This window comes from Elgaria multicarinata, chromosome 6, assembly GCF_023053635.1.
Source record: "Elgaria multicarinata webbii isolate HBS135686 ecotype San Diego chromosome 6, rElgMul1.1.pri, whole genome shotgun sequence".
NCBI classification, from domain to species: Eukaryota; Metazoa; Chordata; class Lepidosauria; order Squamata; family Anguidae; genus Elgaria; species Elgaria multicarinata.
In genome coordinates, this window is record NC_086176.1 from 27,041,068 (window position 1) to 27,059,840 (window position 18,773).

The following is an 18,773-nucleotide window of genomic DNA, read 5'->3' on the forward strand; positions in this document are numbered from 1 at the left end:
TGGCACTTGTGGTATCTTTAAGTTGTGGCGCATTAAAGACGAACTGTCCACGAAAGCTTATAACAGCATATTTAGGGTGACCATATGAAAAGGACAGTGCTCCTGTACCTTTAACAGTTGCCTAGAAAAGGGAATTTCAGCAGGTGTCATTTGTATATATAGAGAACCTGGTGAAATTTCCTCTTCATCACACCAGTTAAAGCTGCAGGAGCTATATACTTTTGTGAACCGCCCAGAGAGCTCCGGCTATTGGGCGGTATAGAAATGTAATAAATAAATAAATACTAGAGTGACCAGATTTAAAAGAGGGCAGGGCACCTGCAGCTTTAACTGTTGTGATGAAGAGGAAATTTCACCAGTGCTGGATCTACACTACTGCTTTAAAGCACTTTATAACAGTTTTGACAACTGTATATGTAGTGTGTCCTGGGCCCCAACAGTTGTCAAAACTGTTATAAAGCGCTTTAAAGCAGTAGTGTAGATCCTGCCCAGGTTCTCCATATATACAAATGACACCTGCTGAAATTTCCTTTTCAATACAACTGTTAGATACAGGAGCCCTGTCCTCCTTTTCATATGGTCACCCTAGATTTGTTAAATCTTTCAAGTGCAACAAGTGATTTTGTTGTCTTTACTTATAAGTATGAGTAACCCAGGCGGCTGCGGGGAGTTATGCCCATGCCCTCAGTTTCAGAAGTCAGCGCACGTTAATCCAAGGCCAACGAGACATCCTGAGGCAAAAAGTGCCACCAGTGAGGTGTAACGGGGGCCAAACGAGAGAAGCGGTGCCCTTGATGCAAGCACCCTTTCTCGTCTGTGCAACGACGGAATGTAGAGCATGTCATTAAGCCACGTTGTATGTTAAGCACTGGTGACCGCTTTGAGGGGTGCCCGCCGGGACGACCCCCTCGAGGCGGGAAAAGAAGCCCGGGAGAACAGCTTAGAAGGCGAAAGGAGGACGGCGAGGCCGAGGCAAATCGCCCCGCTGCCCGGATAGCGGGAATGGCGGCCCCTCAGGCAGGAACCGTGCAACTCCACTTGGGGGCGTAGAGAGCGAGTCTAAGTAAACCCAGACCTTCCTGGGCTCAGGATTGCAAAGGCGGGAAGAGGCGCAGCAGGAGGCCGCATCATGAGCCCGGGGGGCACCGGAGAGGCGCCGAGTCCCGCGCGGCAGCCACACCGCCGACGGCCTCCTTCGCCATTCCCTCCACCTCTGCTGTTTTTCCTGGCCCTGGTTTTATTCTCCCGCTCTTCTTCGGAGCAAGAGAAGGAGCCGGGTAAGTACCGCCCTCAAGGGAGGCCGCCCGCGGGGTAGGGCTTAATTCGACACACGGCTCCCCTCTGGAAACGGCGTTCCTTGGCGGAGGTTAGCCTTGGGCAGGTGAATTACAATAAGAGAAAGTATCTCTGGCCGTGTGCGGAAAATGCATGTGCATCCCCGGTCCAAGTAACCCCAGGTATAGGAAGGGAAGCTTTTCTAGGCGGGGTACAATTTCAACACTGAGTAGAGCCCCAGGACCTTAAAAACGAGCCCCTGTTTCGTCCCAGGATAACCAACTTGTTTCTAGCTTATTAATTTATTAGTGCATTGTCTGTACTGGCTTTCAAGCAAGTTTATGTTCAGGGATGGGTGGGGGGTGGAGGAACCCAACATTACACATAAACATTAATTAAAAACTGTTGAAAGGTGCAGGTATAGCCAATTATCATTATTAACAACGACAATAATAGCTTGCTGTCTCTTGAAGAGTCTAGTCTCCATTATTTATTCTTTACTGATTGCATTTTTATCCTTCCCTTCCTCCAAGGGGCCCAGGGAGGTATACATTGGGCCTCCAGTTCATTTATCCTCACCACAAGCCTGTGAGGTGGGTTTCTGTGTGTGCGTGTTTTCCAAGGACTACCAGGGAATTTCTTGGCTGAGTGGTTTGAACCTGGGTCTCCCCACTCCTAGCCTAACACACTATACACACCACCACCACATTCTTATGCACAATCACATAATTCTTATGAATTTATCCAAAATAATTGTCAATCTACACTGAAAATTGTTAATGTGGGTTAGAATTAGACTTGTGAAGGTCTTGTGGGAAAAAACATTTTTTGGAAAATAGTAAATGCATTCTCCCTTCCCCTCCAGGATTTTTTTGGGAAGACTTGGGGAAAAAAATCCCCATCAAACACATTTTTCTGGCCCCTCCCATTTTCATTAGGGGCTTTCTAGACCTTTGAATCTAAGACTATAAGAAGAGCTATACTGGATGAGACTAAGGGCTCTATCACACGTAATTTCCCCCTTGCTTTATCTCTGCATTTTTTAGCCTCCTATGCTCTTTCAGCTTGTTTGCTCTTCCACTCTGCTCTTTCTCCCTCCAGTTCATTGGTTGCTCCTTCCCTCCATTTAACAAGACAGGTCCTGTCAAATGAGTACTTCAACCAGAGTGCCTTTCTGCCCTGCAAAAATGGGATTACCCTTTAGTCAGGCTCTTTGGGGGCATTGAGGGAGAACAATCCTGTCTCTGCAGACATTTCGGTGTTGTACGGTTTTTTAAAAATGCTTTCGAGCCTGGGATTCAAGGTTTGGGTTTTATATTGAGGCTTGGAGCTGGCTGCTGGGAGAGATCGTTTTTCCCTGCCAGGACCTGATGCAATCCATTCAAGCCAATAGCAAGGCTCTGGTCACAGCACATGCCCCCAACAAAGGAAAACACACTTAGGGAAAATAATCCAGACTTTAGGTGCTCTAGGAAAAGACAGAAAAGGCTGGGGAAGGGGTGGGGAATCAGCAGGACAGGCATGGCATTATGTGAGTACCATGCTGCAAATCGCACCAGGCATGGTGAGAGTGCACTAAATCACAGGTGTGATGGAGCTTCAAAGGTCCATCTATTCCAGCACTCTGTTCACACAGTGGCCAACCCATAAGCAAGACACAGGTGAAACAGCACCCTCCCACCCATGTTCCCCAATAACTGAAGTATATAGGCTCACTGCCTCTGATAATGGAGGTAGCATATAGCTATCAGGACTAGTAGCCATTGATAGCCTTCTCCTCCAGGAATTTATCCAACCCCCTTTTAAAGCCATCTGGATTGGTGGCCATCACTACCTCTTGGGGCAGTGAATTCCATAGTTGAACTATGCACTGTGTGGAGTAGTACTTCCTTTTATTTGTCCAGAATCCCCCACCAATCAGCTTCATGGGATGACCCTCGGTTCTAGTATTGTGGGAGAGTGAGAAATATGTTTCCCTATCCACACTCTACACACCACGCATAATTTTGTACACCTCTATCATGTCTCCCCTTACCCTCCTTTTTACCAAGCTAAATAATCTCAGCTGTTGTAACCTTCCCTCATAGGGGAGATGCTCCAGCCCCTTGATCATTTTTGTTGCCCTTTTCAGCACAATTTCCAGCTCTACATCCTTTTTTAGGTGTGGTGATTAGAACTGCACATAGTATTCTAAGTGTGGTCACACCATAGATTTGTATAAACGTAGTATGATCTCTAGTTAGAATCAGCATTTATAGTGTATTTCTCATTGCCATTCTACAGACATTCTCAGTAATTATCCTGGGATCCATCTCTCACTTAGGCATTCCTTGCTCATATATTTCACACCCTCTGCTGTCTTCCCATCTCCCTCACTATCCTGTTTCCCTCAGTGCTCAGGCTGGCAAATCAGTAGCTGAAGCTACATTAGAGGGGCAAACAGAGCCACAGTCCAAATCCGATCCAGTAAAACTTGATGTTGTGCGGACTTTATACTGTTAGTTTTATCCTACCCTGTGCCTGTTGGCATTCTCTTCCCCTCCTTATTGTTTTACTATGATTTATTAGATTGTAAGCCTATGCGGCAGGGCCTTGCTATTTACTGTTTTACTCTGTACAGCACCATGTACATTGATGGTGCTATATAAATAAATAAATAAATAAATAAATAAATAAATAAATAAAAATAATAATAATAATAGCAAGCCAGGCAGTATAGATCCAGGCTAAGGTCACGTTACAGAGCTAGGTCTACAGGCTGCCACTAGAATCAAACATAGACATTGTTTCCAGCATCTTCTACTGGGCTTTTTATCCTGGAGCTGACAGAGCCTCACCCAAGTCCCAGCTGTAGTTGTTCATGTGGATTGCAGAGAGTCCTCCTCATGAGGATCCCCTTTTCTCCTGATAGGCCTGTGCTGCTGCAGCCTGGAACTTTTGTCCTGTCTCCTCTGGGGCTTTGGGGCGCACTCAGTCTCCTCCTCTGAGGCAGACTTGCCCTCTTCCCGAGGGGCTTGGGCCCTCAGCAGGCTTTGCTTAGCACCCATGTCCCTGACAAGGCACAGGGCCTGAGCCTCATACCTCCATTGAGGGCTCAAACTCTTCCTCCTTGGAGGAATCTTCCGATGGGCACATGACGCTGACAGGAAACTTGATTGATTTCAGTATGTATTGGTAGGCCGGTTTTGACACTCCTTAAAGTACTGAAGCGCTGTTCTTAAGCCAAGCATGCCTTACTCCTATTTGATACTAATCCCATCGAACTCTTGTGAACCTTGTTCAGTATTTAGCAATGCTCATTCTTTATGCTGTTCTTGTAGGGTTGGCACTTCTTAAGATAACTCGCAAGAGGTCTTGCACCATTTAACAGCTTTGTAACAAGTGGAAATGCGGTTGTTGAAAGCTTTCCTGGCATAGAAATGTGAGGGAAGTTGCACCTTTTGAATTTCTGCCTGTTTAAGGCTCAGGGCCCTTGGGAATAGAAGGTGGCACTACTGAGTTCCTGAGAACTACCCACATTTCCCTTGGGAGGCCAGTTCCCACTTTTGGGATCCGTTGTTCAACTATTTATTTATTACATTTATAACCATTCCATGTTGCTGAAGGCAGCATATGTGGTTCTCTCCCTACTCTATTTTATTCCCATGAGATTGGTTAGGCTGAGAGATAGTGACTGACCCAAGTTCACCCAGTGAACTTCATTGTTGGGTGGCAATTTGAACCTGGGTTTTCCCAGTTCTAGTTGACACTCTAGCCACTACATTACACATTACTTCAGCCTACTATAGTTGTGCATTTCAGTAGGTATTTATTGCATGCTGAGTACATTTCATATATGTTAATAACAAATAAATAATCCTCTTTTCAATTTAGCTTTTAAATTATGTAGTTATTTTAACATTTTAGTATTTTTAATGGTTTTTTTTTATTGCGTGAAGGTTTTATTCCTTTAAATCGTTGGATACCATATTGATGGCTTTTTAGCAAATAAAGTGATATATCAATGTTTAATAATAAATAAATAGATAAATAAAAGAACAATCCTATGACTGAGTTGCCATAGGATTGTTTGGAGCCCCCCTCCCTGGAAAGGAGAGTCAGGAACCCCCCCCTCAATACGCAACATAGGATTGCACCCTAAGTTGTGTAACTCTGCAAGGTTGTGCTGCTCAGGTCATGTTAGAGTACAACGTTGGGATAGTGGGATAATATACTGGAAACTGGCAATTATAATATATAGTTTATTATTATTTTTATTATTATTTATTCAACATATTAGTAATTGTTCTATCGAAATCCTATACTCCAAGCAAATTACAAAATACAAACAAACCAGTGCAGCAATAAGAATAAAAAAGAATCCTCTAAAAGCTTAAAACATGAGAACAGTTTAAAAAGGAGATGACGCTTGCTTTTCTGTGAGAAAAACTGGGTTGTGGTAAAAATGGGAGGAACCGATAGATTACTTTAATAATCTGATGTAGAAAATTATATCTCATTTTATATTGTGATTCTGAAAACCTCTGGTAAACAGAATAGATGCAGGGCACAATCCTGTGCATGGTTAGACAGAAAAAAGTCCTACAGCTCCTAGCAGGTTGTAGGATTTATTTATTTTCAGTTAAACATGATTAGGATTGCATCCTTAGAGATAAAAAGAGCCAGCTCTTACAACCTGTTTTGCAAACTTGGGGCAGATCCTGTTTCAGGGTTTCTTCTCAGCAAGGCTTGTAGAAACGAGTGGGACTAGTGCTGTTCTTGCACAGATACCATTTGCTTCAGGAGGGTTTTTACAGGTTTGTGCCAAGACAGTCTTAACTATTGTCACTTATGTCATTGTCAGGGCCAAACTGGATGAATGATTCTTTTTAAAAGACAAATAGCCATGTGGGGGAGATAATTATCAGAATAGCAGATGGCAAGGATGGGGTCTTTAATCCTTTGCTCCCCTGCTGTGGCTCTGAGGAAAACTGCTCCTCTGAAGCTGCTGTTTCACTGGGCAGAAAACTCCCACTAGCACCAAAGGGTTCTGATGATTAACAGAGTAATTCATATGCCTAAATTGAGTGCTTTTGTCTCTGGCTTACTCATCTGGAGTGCCAGAAGGGTAGGAGTGTAGGACTGAGTGTAATAACCAGACTTCGGGACCTCCTGCTCCTGTACAGATATATCTCAAGCACTCATTGACATTGCCACAGGCAGGCTGGCCACCAATGCTATTGTTCAGGCCTCCCTGTCTATTTCTGGCTTACTGAGGAAATTTCTATTGCCATTGTTTGTCTCCTTTTCCAAGCACATTGAGAAAACGGCCCCATCTAGGTGTATCAATTAGGGTTGGGGTTGAGAGAATGCTTGCGTCATTAAATCTGCCTTGGTCCTAAGCTCTCTGTATTCAGAACTCACAATAGTTCTATTCAGACGCCCTTTTTCTGGATATATTAAATGTCTGAGAAGGCGGAGCATGCTAATCCACCCCCTGTCCATCACCCTGTGTATGTGCAGGGTGAACTTCTGAAGGGGAGAGTCTCCCCGATCCCTGGAAAAGCAGGGTTCCAAATCATGTGGAGGACCTCCACTAGATATGGGAAGCTCCATGTGTAGATTTCTCCATGTGTAGAAGTCACCCTCCATGTGTAGAGGGTGACAGAGTGGGAAGGGGCTAGTATGTTCCACCTCACATGTTTAGTACACCCAGAAACGGGATACCTGAGTAGGACTATTGTGTGTAGTGCGTCCTGCAACCAACCTTGAGACATTGCATGGACACTCTTGAGTGTGATTCACTGGGAGAGTGAAAACATCCAGAATGCTAGCTGTCCAGCACATTGCAGCCCTAAATTATAGTACTTTATTTTTTATAGATGCCACAAGCAATTTACTTTCTGATGTGTGCGCCTCATGCCATGCTAATGCCACTTGCCAGAAACAAGATGGCAAAGACATCTGTATCTGTAACTACGGATTTGTGGGTAATGGGAGGACTTTCTGTCAAGGTAAGTGAACATTTATTACCCAGTATGTGATTTTTGGTAAGTTGACAACAGTATCCTTTGAATAACACTGTAACATGTAGTCTCCGCCCCAAATGTTATTAGTCATTTATTGTAATAACATATAGGCCTGGCGATCCAGATGACATGTCTCCAGTTTTCTTAACCATAAGTAAAATAAAACAGGAATGAGCCACAGATTTGGGTGCTCATCCTCATCACCAGGGATGCCGTTGTTTATGAAGAACTGCTCAGGCATGTTTCAAACGTTAGCCTGAGTCTTTGCTTACTAGGGCAGCCTTCCTCAACCTGCTGGCTGGGGCATTCTGGGAGATGCAGTCCAACACATCTGGAGCGCCCCAGGTTGAGGAAGGCTGTACTAGGGGGTTCTCTCAGCGCCCATTGCTTGGAGGGAGGGAGCTGGTTGATTGGACCATAATCCAGGCCCCACCCTGAGAGCCAATTGGCTGTGCCAACTGATTTCTGGGATAAAGGCTTCAGGAAGACCTGAGAGTGAACCATTTTCTTCTGGTCTGCTCCTAGGCTGTTTTTAAAATGATTTTAGGATGTTTTAACAATGTATATTATGTTTTAATTCAGTTTTATGTATTTTATATTTACTGTTGGTCCCCGCCTCAATCAGAATGTAGAGGCGGGTAAGAAATAAATAATAATGATAATTATTATTATTAGGCTATAAATCAACCATGACTTTGTTGAACAAACTGCAGAATAATAAGTCCTAGCTTACAAAGTACATTACCTTTTCCTTGTAGTGCTAATATCCTGTCTGCAAGGATTTATTTCTCATAAAGCAGAAATGTTGAACCTCTGCTTTAAGGGTCAAATTCAATTTTGGAGATGCTCTTGAGGGCTGCTTTCCAGTGGTGGGTGGGACGACAGGCAAAAAGAGGGTGGAGTCAAAAATTCCAGTGTGTTTTAGGTTAAAGCTCTTAGCGCCAGTAACTAAGTCTCAGAAGAGGCATTTCAACATTTCAGAATGGAGAAAAAGCTGTGCAAAAGCTGGGAAGCCACTAAACAATTGGTGGATGTGGGAAAAGGGCTGAGGCCAGGGGAAGAGGGTGGGGCCATCTGGTGAAAACCAGATAGCAGGATTTGGACCCAGATGAGCTATATTTGGCCCATAACCCTAAGACTCAACGCTCTAGTCGTAAAGTGACAGTCAGGCATAGGTCTATTAAAAAGGACTTTATAGTACGATAGGGTGGATATTGTGATGTGGAAAAGCTTTCTCCACAGTCCTGATACACTAGGTGGTCTCATCGTCACAGACAGGGGCCCTAAGAATTCTCTGTGAAATCAATGAATTATCCAAATGATGTTTTAAAACATGATTTATTACAGTTTTAAGGCATTCTTCATTTTAGGAACTCATGGCAGATGTATATAGTATCCTTTCCCCACTGTATCATTATAGCAACCTTGAGAAATAGGTTAGTTCCAGAGGTCTCTAACCTTTTTAGGTCAGTGGGCACATTTGGAATTTGTGAGCATTCATGGGTTGTTTCTGCAAACTGGAAATGGCTTGTGCACTCTGCGCATGGCTGAAAATATGGGATACTTAACCCATGCTTTGGCAGCATGATGTGTGAACCAGGTCATTGGCAATTACTACAGAGTTCAAAACAATAGTTTCTGGAAATTTAAACCTTCCTTTAACATTTTTTTAAAAATGGTAGAAAATAATATTCATGCAGAATAATATTGATACGTTTTAGTGAGTTTTGTTTGATTGTTTAACGTTTTTCATGTTTTAAATATATTGTTAGACAAAGACGAATGCCAGTTTGGGACAAGCAAAATTTGTGGAGACCATACTTCATGCCATAATACATATGGAAGCTTTTATTGCATTTGTTTTGAAGGCTTTCAGGCTTCCAGTAAAAACAAAATATTTATTCCCAATGATGGCACAAATTGTAGAGGTAAGTACAGCAGGTATAAGGCGTTAGTCATAGAACCATGTCAGTTCCTTGATATTCCAAGGAGCTAAGGGCGATGAAAGGATTTGTTGACAATTACAGCACAAATGGCTCAGATTGAATATGATTGAACAGAAGTAAGAATCCATTTGTGATCTTATTCTGTGGCAGTGATGGTAGTGAATAAATCCTACTTCTGTGCCACTGTTGCATCTGCTCAGTGTCATCCATTGGAGCTCTTTCATGTGTTTAAAGGCCTCTTTTGTGTAGGCTTTGGAAAACAACAATTCAAACCCTGAAAGTCCTGCTGTAAACAATTTGCCGAATACTATGCAGATAAAATCTCTCAGATTTGTGCTGACTTGGATGCCTTTGTTTTGAAAGATTCTGATATGGAATAGTGCACCATCTAGTCATTTTATGGATACTTTTCAGCTTTTGCAACCTGAGGATGTGGATATACTGTTTTGTATAAAACTGATTACCTAGATCCATTCCAATCAGGTTTCAGGCCTGGTTATGGGATGAAAACAGCTTTGGTCGCCCTGGTTGATGACATGTCGGGGAATGGATGTGGGGAGCGCAACCCTGTTGGTTATTTTGGGTCTCTCAGCAGCTTTCGATACCATCGAGCATAGTATCCTTCTGGATTGGGCTTGGGAAGCACAGCTTTAAATGGTTTCGGTCCTTTCTGGAGGAGCAGTCTCAGAAGGTGGTGCTGGGGGACTTCTATTCCACCCCATGGCTGTTAGCTTGTGGGGTGTCACTCCATGACCATTAGCTTGTATGGTGCTGCAAGGTTCTATCTGAACAAACTGGGGAAGCCAGGTGGCTGTAGTGTCCAGGAGTGCATTTTACCAGCTTAGGCTGGTATGCCAACTGCAGCTGTATCTGGAGAGGACTGACCTTGCTTTAGTTATTTTTGCACTGAAAGGTCGTGTTTCAAAAACAAAGAGTTGATGTGTAATGAGATGAAAACTTGAAATGAATGCCCATTTTTATAAAACTGTAAGTGTAGATTTAGCATATTTAGGTTGTGATTTAATTGATTTAATTTTAACTTATTTTTTAACTGAGAGAGAAATTTTATATTTATGTTTAAAAAAATTAAGTGAACAAAATCCAATTTTAAATTTACAAAATTGTTTTGGTGTTTTTTTTAAAAAAACTATTTTTATGCACCCTGGATAGCACTATGTAAGTTACCAGAAATAATAACAGCTACTGTTGCATGCTTGCTCTTGCCCACCATCATCTTCATAATGTTTCTATGAGTCCTACTAAAAAGATTTCACAAATGTATTGTGCATTCCAGATATTGATGAGTGTGAAGTCTCAGACATCTGTGGCCTTGGAGGACGATGTGTAAATACTGCTGGAAGCTATGAATGCTATTGTGTCGAAGGATACCAACTAGAAAATGGAACTGAGCCATTTCATTCAGTTACAGAGAAGATTTCATGCAAAGGTGAGAGCTTGTCGGTTAAGAGGGGAAAAGAAGGATTAAGAGAGCAATCCTACAGTCTCTAGGCAGTATCTGTGTGGTGGACATCGGATTTTATGGATTCCTGGATCCAAGGCCAGAGACAGTGCTCTGATCTTGAACCCAGAAGTTTGTGCTCCCCCACACCTTGCATCAGGTGCAGAGAAAACCGTGTCGGCTGCCTCTATGAGCTCACAAATGTGAACTAGGAAAGGAGGGAAGGGGACAGTTCTGTAGGTGGGGAGGGGAAGAGACTGCGTCAGCTGGCTTATGAAGAATTCTCCAACTACCCCAGTCTTCTTCCTTTCCACTCCGCAGAGCCCCAGCTAAATGGGCAAAATTGCCCATCTAGTAAGGCGAAAGGAGTGTGTATGTGTGACAATGATCTCTGCACCCCTTCCACCCTGCATAGGATGCTCATCAGCCTCTACTTTTGGAGATTGATGGACATCCGGATAGGATTGAGCCCTAAGTCTCTAACCCCTTAATGTGTAAGGAAACCCAGGTTCCATTGTTTTAGACAAGCACTGGGATAATTGACAAGCATATGGGTATGTGGGACTTATTTTAATTTTTTTATTCCAAGGTTGAATCCCTGATGTCTCCACTTAAAGGGATATCAGGTAGCAAGTCTTGGGCATGAGACCCTGAAGAGCAGCTACCAGTGAAAGTAGATGGGTTATGTAATGGTGGTAGCATAATTTCATGTGGAGCAGGAGATGGACAAGTTTGTTGTGGGAGGGTACTATGCTTGGAGAGGGGCCACCAAAGGTTCGTGACAGAACACATGTGATTTGCATGCAATACAACTGACTTCATATATCAGGAATTCATACCTGGCCCTCCAGTGATGTTTCTGATTTGAAGCTGAGAAAATTTGAAGTTCTGAGAAAATCTGTTCTGTTCTGAGGAAAATCAGTGTCTTTTCTCTTCGTGATGTGTTGGCAGGAACATTGGTGTCTTTGTCCTTGGAATGTTGCCACTTGAGATGCCAAGTAGTTACAATTACACACATTTGCAAGCAGATCCGCTTGTAAGTAGCCCATCCTGCCAGTTAAAGCAGTAGGCTGGAGACGTTCACAAGCAGATGCTGAAGGAGATTGTTATGCTGCCCGTTGTTACTTGCTGTGCCTTTTGTCATTTTATTTCTGTACTGATATTTGTGCATGCATAGGGTAAACATGGAAACAGCACCATCAAGCTACAGCAAGACATACGAGGGAAAAATAAAAACCAAAACAAAATGAGATTGGGGGCAACTACAGCTTAAGTGTAGTATAATTCTCTACCATGGCTTTGAAAGCAGCGGCGGTTCAAATCTCTAATCAGAAATGAGACTTCTCACAGGGCTGTTTCAGATAATTTTATTGTTTCTTATTATTATATCCCATTCTTTTTCCAAGGAGCCCAAAGTGGCTTACATATGGTCCCCAGGTAGTTTCTGTCCATCTTACAAAACCAGACTTGCTTTTTTTCATGCACCAGATCTTTTTTTCATGCACCTGCAGGCTATGTAACAGGAAATAAATGCTTAAGAATATTTTATTTTATTTATTATTGCATTTATATCCCGCCTTTTTTCCTGCAAGGAACCCAAGGCGGCGTACATAATCCTCCTCTCCACTTTATCCTCATAACAACAACCCTGTGAGGTGGGTTGTGCTGAGAGTCTGTGACTAGCCCAAAGTCACCCAGTGGATTTCCATGGCCGAGTGGGGACTAGAACCTGGATCTCCCGACTCCCAGTCCGACACTCTAGCCACTACACTACACAGAATAATATGTGACACTATAGATAGTGCAGTTCAAACACTTGGAATGTATTCATATACTTTTATGTTGATGATCCTTAGAATATTACTGTAATGTAAGCCTCCAGTACTAGTTTCCTCATAACACTAAACACTTTAAACTGAAAAGTGCAATAGGAATTCTTAGACAAAATAACAACAACAACAACATTTTTTGTGTTCAGAATGTTACCCATGTTGGTTTAAAGGGTGTTCAAAAATGGAGGCATTTTTAAAGATATACATTTGAAATCTATTTTTATTTGTAAAGGATAGTTATGTTGGAATATGCTGCTTTTAGTCTCCTTGGAAAATCCAAGAGACTGCGAGCACAAACCTACACATGTTTATTCAGAAGTAAATCCCACTGTGTTCAGTATGGCTTACTCTTAGGTCGGCATGAATAAGATTGCAACTTACATGATTAGTGTGTTGTCTTGGGATGGAACTAAGCTGATGGTAAAATCTGATTACATGCTTCTATCAGTTTTGACCAGGTCATTAAATTTCTTTGCTGGTGTGATGGAAATCCATCAACCCAGTAAATACAATTGGTGTTGCGCTAGTGGTTGGTTATGATAGCACAACATAATTTGTTAGCGCTAGTAACGAATAACCTTGAGTTATTGCTCTAACAAATATTTGTTTGCAAACACATGAATCGTACAGCTATGCTCATCAAGCATCTAGGATTGGCGTAGCTCCCTCTTGAGTACTTGTAGGAAACCTGGGGTTTGTTTCAATGTAGCATGAGAAACTGGGCCTTAGGTTCTCTAGGAATGTTTCTGTTTCATTATAGTCCCAGATTTTGAAGGGCTTTGGCTTTACTTTCCCCTGACTCCCTCTTCCTTTCCACTTTGTTTCAGTTGTGGATTGTGGGCCTCCACCTTCTCTTCCAAATGCATATTTAGTTCTTGGCAGCAAAACAACCTATGGAACCAAAGTTGTTTATACTTGTCAGCCTAATTATGTCATTGAAAGTGGAAACTGGACTGCAGCTTGTAATTCCAGGGGACAATGGGAAGGAGCTGATGTGGTATGCAAAGGTAATAAAACATGTCTTTAAAAGATGTATTGGTTAAAGCATTTATTTCAGTGACAATGATGACTTGTAGGTGTTACGTTAATTATGAGCATATGTGGTAGAGAATTACTCCAATTTGGCCCTTTGGGGCTCCCCAAACAGCTGTGTCCCCTTCCTCCGGTCCCTCCTCCTTTCCCCCATCACAACCATTTGGAAGTTTCCCAGATTGTATGCGTCCCGTCCCCCATTCTAAAAGGTTGAAATACCCTCTCCTAAGACTTCATTACTGGCAGTAAGAGCTTGAAGCAACAATAGGCTGGCATTCTTGGTCCACCACTTCTGCCTTTAGCCCTGTCCCCCATTGGAATGTGTCCCCCCTCCCGAATTTTTCTCAGATGGAATTTGGCCCTCAGACTGTTAAGAGATTCAACACCCCTAGTGCAGGCCCACATGGTTTAATTCTGAATGAGTATGTGGCAAACACATAACCAACTCTGATATTTGAGTCAGGTGATACGTGAGTGAGGATTTGCTGTGTGGTTGAGGATTTACTGTGCCTGAGAAGTTGTTTGTATTTAAAGGGGAAAAAACCCCAGTGTATCCCTCAGGCATAGGGACCATATGGGTGAGCTTACCTGCTCAGCCTGCCACTTGCCCCTAGACTACCAGGCAATAACTTCAGAGTCTTTTCCTTGCTGGATTCCTTTATTACTAAAACCTCCTAGAACAGTCACACTCCAAAACCCTGTAGCAAGGCCCACACCACCAAGTGGCTGAAACCGAGGCCCCGCCCAGGCCTTCGATGAGGACCTGGAGACTAGCAGCTACAGGCCTCTTAAAGGTATATACATCCACATATCACACCCAGCATACAAAACCATAGAGTATGTGTCTGAATAATAATAATAATTATAATAATATCTGTTAACCAGTGGATTACTTGAAGGATCTTTGTTGTGTTTCATGACTTTAATTCTACTAATTAACTAGCTCAGCCTTTTCCCCAACCTGGATGTTCTTCAGATGTTTTGGATTACAACTTCCAGCATTCTTGACCTTTGGACTGATACTGATAGGTGTTGAAGTCCAAAACATCTGGAGGACACCAGGTTGCGAAAGGCTGAACTAGCTAGTCTCAAAACTGGCAAAAAGGGGCAAGCCAATTCATAACAGAAATGCTATTTCATATTTCAAAGAGGACAATTGTTCTTTTTGTTTCCATATGCACACGAAACTGCTGAACCACAGCTTCATTCTACCTGGCTCAATATTGATTCATTTTTTTGGTCATCTGGAGAGAGACTATCAACTTTTTCATAGAGATGAAAGTGTTTGAAAAACTGATTTCTACTTGTGATGTGTATACACTTATCCCACTTTCATGTCCATTATAGAAGTTTTGCATTCATTTATTTTTTTAAAGAAGCAGTTTGTTGACCAGAGGCAATGTGTATGTACACCATGTAAAGCGATGTCACCCTCAGACTATCTTCAACTCTTTTTACAACAACAACAAGCCTGTAATTCAAATATCCTTTGAACTCCCATCATGCAAAACCAGGAAATGTTTTTTAAAAATCCTTTTTTATACTGTTGGTCAGCGGTTTTGATCTAGGACTACAATCTGTTTAGGATGGGTTGTTCCCTTTCCCCAATACTTTTTGATAAAAGGTAGCAATAGTCTCCAAGACTACCTTTTACCATGTCTGCCAGTTGTGCTCTTTCCGAAGCCAGACCTGGTCTCAGACATGTATGCCCTTGTGACTTCAGTATTGTAATGCATTCTCGGATGTGTTTCCAAAGACAACTCCATGTAAATATGCAAGTGCCAGCAGATTTGGTGGATAGGATTACATCACTTCAAATCTAAATGGTCAACATTGGTTACCAACTTGTTTCTGGGCTCAATTCAGGATAGTAGTCTTGACTTTTAAAGCCTTAAGTGGCAACCCTGCCTCCTATATGAACCTGCCCAAGCACTGAGACACACCTCTGAGAACCTGAATGCAGTCAGTGTTTAAGGGCTTCCAGAGTCTCAAGAGTACCCCATGCTGCTTTCTCTGGCCTGGTTCAGACAACACACTAAACCATGCTGCTTAACCACAAAATGGTTAAGGGAATTCCCTTAACCATTTTGTGGTTAAGCAGCATGGTTTAGTGTGTTGTCTGAACCAGGTCATTGTCATCCAATGTGAAGCCTTTCATACGGCAGAGTCTTGCTATTTACTGTTTTACTCTGTACAGCACCATGTACATTGATGGTGCTATATAAATAAATAATAATAATAATAATTGTGGTAATGACCAAAAGTCCCAGTCGGGGGTTCTGAACAAACTTTACCCTCATCAGTTGGAAAGCAGCCGTTGCCTTCAAAAGTAGGAATTGAACAAGTGACCAAATCCAGTGGTTTGTATCTGCCAGCCAAACAGACATTGCTAGTGGAACAGGTTGTCCCTCTCCCCAGCGTCCTCTTGCATGCCTCCCCCCCCCTTGGGAGGTCCTCCAAAGCAGATTTGAGGAGGCATTGAGATGCAGTGGGGAAGAGAGAAATGGGAAATTCCCATTGCGCAAGTGGAAGTCTGTTTTTGTTGTTGGATATATCCCAATATAACATGCAGCTTCTTATCAAACTGGAGGATGTGTGTTTTACTTGTTAACACTCATTTTTCTTTCTCTTTGCTTTTAGAAATAGACTGTGGAAAACCACTGTGGTTTCCAAACACAGACGTTATTTGGGATAATACCACAACTTTAGGGAGCATAATATACTACAAATGTAAAGATGGATTTCAGTTTTTTGGAGAACGTAATTTTTCGCAATGTACAACATCTCAGAAATGGGAAAACATCAAGTTTGAATGCAAAGGTAAATATATTTTCTGTAGCCTTCCATTAAATTTTTCCTTATTTATGAAAGAACATAACTATAATGTAAACGATGTTCTCTTTCTGAAGAAAAAAATAGTTCTTTTGAAAATACTCAAGTTGTTACTTCTTGTTAACACTTACAAAAAGACTAAAATGACCTTCTCAGGGCCAGAAGGATTAAGAAATAAAAAAGTACATCCCTGGGAGAGGTTTCCTATGTCATAGACTCTAATGGCTGATTTTTAGTTTACATTTTGAATTTGATTATGGAAATCAGAGTACACAATATGGGAGGCTTGAAGGTCACACATATATATATATATAAATTTCAGGGTGTTCCTTTAAAATCCTTGAGAGCAAGGTCCCAGTTGTTTTCCCAGCAACTGCATCAGAGCACTTTAAAGCTTTCTTCAGGTAAATGCATAGTAAAAGACAGATGAAAGAAATAGTGGTTCAACTACTTAATGAGGATGGCAAATTGATAACAGATGAGAAAGAAAAGGCTGAAGTGCTCAATTCCTACTTTTGCTCAGTCTTCTCCCAAAAGCAGGTCTATGACCCCACTGGCAAAAATCAAGTACAAGCTGAAGGGGAAGAATTGTAGCTTGAGATTGATAAACAAATGGTGAAGGGACTCCTAGGCGTAATCTACACCTGCCATTTATCCCAGGAGGAGGAGTAAAAGAACAATCTTGCCTGGGACAGCTCTCCTTTAATCTTGGGACAACTCACGGATGTGTGGTCTGTGAGGGATGATCATGGGCGCAGAAAACTCCATGATTATCCCTCCCCACTCGCCAAAGGGCTGCAGGTGTAGATTAGGCCCTAATTTCTTTGAATTAGGTCAAATCTCCAAAGCCTGATGAACTGCATCCTAGAGTAATAAAGGAGATGGGTGAAGTGTCTGATGACTGAAGGAGGGCTAATGTCCTCTTCAAAAAGGGCAAAAAGGAGGAACCTAGTCTGACAGCAGTCCCTGGGAAAAATTTGGAGCAGATTATACGTAAATTAATCTGTACGCACCTTGAAAACAATGTAGTGATTACTAGAAGCCAGCAAGGATTTGTCTAGAACAAATCCTGCCAGGCTAATCTGATCTCATTTTTTGATTTGATATCCTATCTTGTGGACTGTGGGAATGCTGTGGACATAATACACATTGACTTCAGCAAAGCTTTTGACAAAGTACCCTATGACATTCTGATTATTAAACTAGCTAAAAGTGAGCTAGATAGAACAACTATTAGATGAATCCACAGTTGGCTACAGAATCGGACTCAAAGAGTGCTTATCAAAGAATACCTTCTCAAACTGGGTGGAAGTAATGAGCGGCTCAGTCCTGGGCCCAGTGCTCTTCAACATTTTTATTAATGATTTGAACAAGGAGGTTCAGGGAATGCTTATCAAATTTGCAGATGACACAAAATTGGGTGGGATAGCTAATACCCTGGAAGACAGAAACAAACTTTAAAATGATCTAGATAGGCTGGAGTGCTGGGCTGAAAACAACAGAATGAAATTTATAGAGATAAATGCCAAGTTCTACATCTAGGAAAAAGAAACCAAATGCACAGTTACAAGTTGGGGGATACTTGGCTCAGCAATACTACAAGTGAGAAGGATCTTGGAATTGTTGTAGATCACAAGCTGAATATGAGCCAACAATGTGATGTGACTGCAAAAAAGCAAATGCTATTTTGCTCTGCATTAATAGAAGTATAGCTTCCAAATCACTCAAGGCACTGGTTCCCCTCTATTCAGCACTGGTTAGGCCTCATCTTGAGTAGTGCGTGTGGTTCTGGGCACCACACTTCAAGAAGGATGCAGATAAACTGGAAGGAGTTCAAAGACAACTCAACGAGAGTGATCAGGGTCTGGAAACAAAGCCCTATGAGGAGAGACTGAAAGAACTGGGCATGTTTAGCCTGGAGAAGAGAAGACGGAGTGGAGACATGGTAGCACTCTTCAAATGCTTGAAAGGTGGTCACACAGAGGAGGGACAGGATCTCTTCTCGATCCTCCCAGAGTGCAGGACACGGAATAACGGGCTCAAGTTAAAGGAAGCCAGATTCCAGCTCCCGAATTTCCAACTCCCTGACTGTTAGAACAGTACGACAATGGAACCAATGACCTAGGGAAGCCGTGGGCTCTCCCACACTAGAGGTCTTCAAGATGCAGCTGGACAGCCATCTAAAATAATTTCTTGAGAATAGATGGATACTTTTGACTTACCAGCTATGATATGGGTCCCCTTTACATGATCACCAAGTTATATGGGAGCCATTTGCCTGTGGTGCTATACCATCTGACTGAAATATACATTTTTTAGATGTGCCATGTGGAAGACCCCAGATTAGGAAGTGCTGGCCTGCAGTATAACCTTTATGCTGACTTATGAG

The 18,773-nt window shown here is 42.3% G+C and overlaps 1 protein-coding gene across 1 annotated transcript in view; it reads left to right on the forward strand.

Annotated features, from left to right (window-relative positions):
- Nucleotides 1–1,129: 1,129 nt before the first annotated feature.
- Nucleotides 1,130–18,773, forward strand: part of SUSD1 (sushi domain containing 1) — a 54,785-nt gene continuing 37,141 nt past the window's right edge. Inside the window, exons 1-6 of the mRNA XM_063128462.1 lie at nucleotides 1,130–1,277; nucleotides 7,137–7,268; nucleotides 9,056–9,211; nucleotides 10,524–10,676; nucleotides 13,348–13,527; nucleotides 16,193–16,372. Of these exons, the coding sequence (XP_062984532.1) occupies nucleotides 1,130–1,277; nucleotides 7,137–7,268; nucleotides 9,056–9,211; nucleotides 10,524–10,676; nucleotides 13,348–13,527; nucleotides 16,193–16,372 (949 nt within the window). The remainder of the gene's footprint in view (nucleotides 1,278–7,136; nucleotides 7,269–9,055; nucleotides 9,212–10,523; nucleotides 10,677–13,347; nucleotides 13,528–16,192; nucleotides 16,373–18,773) is intronic.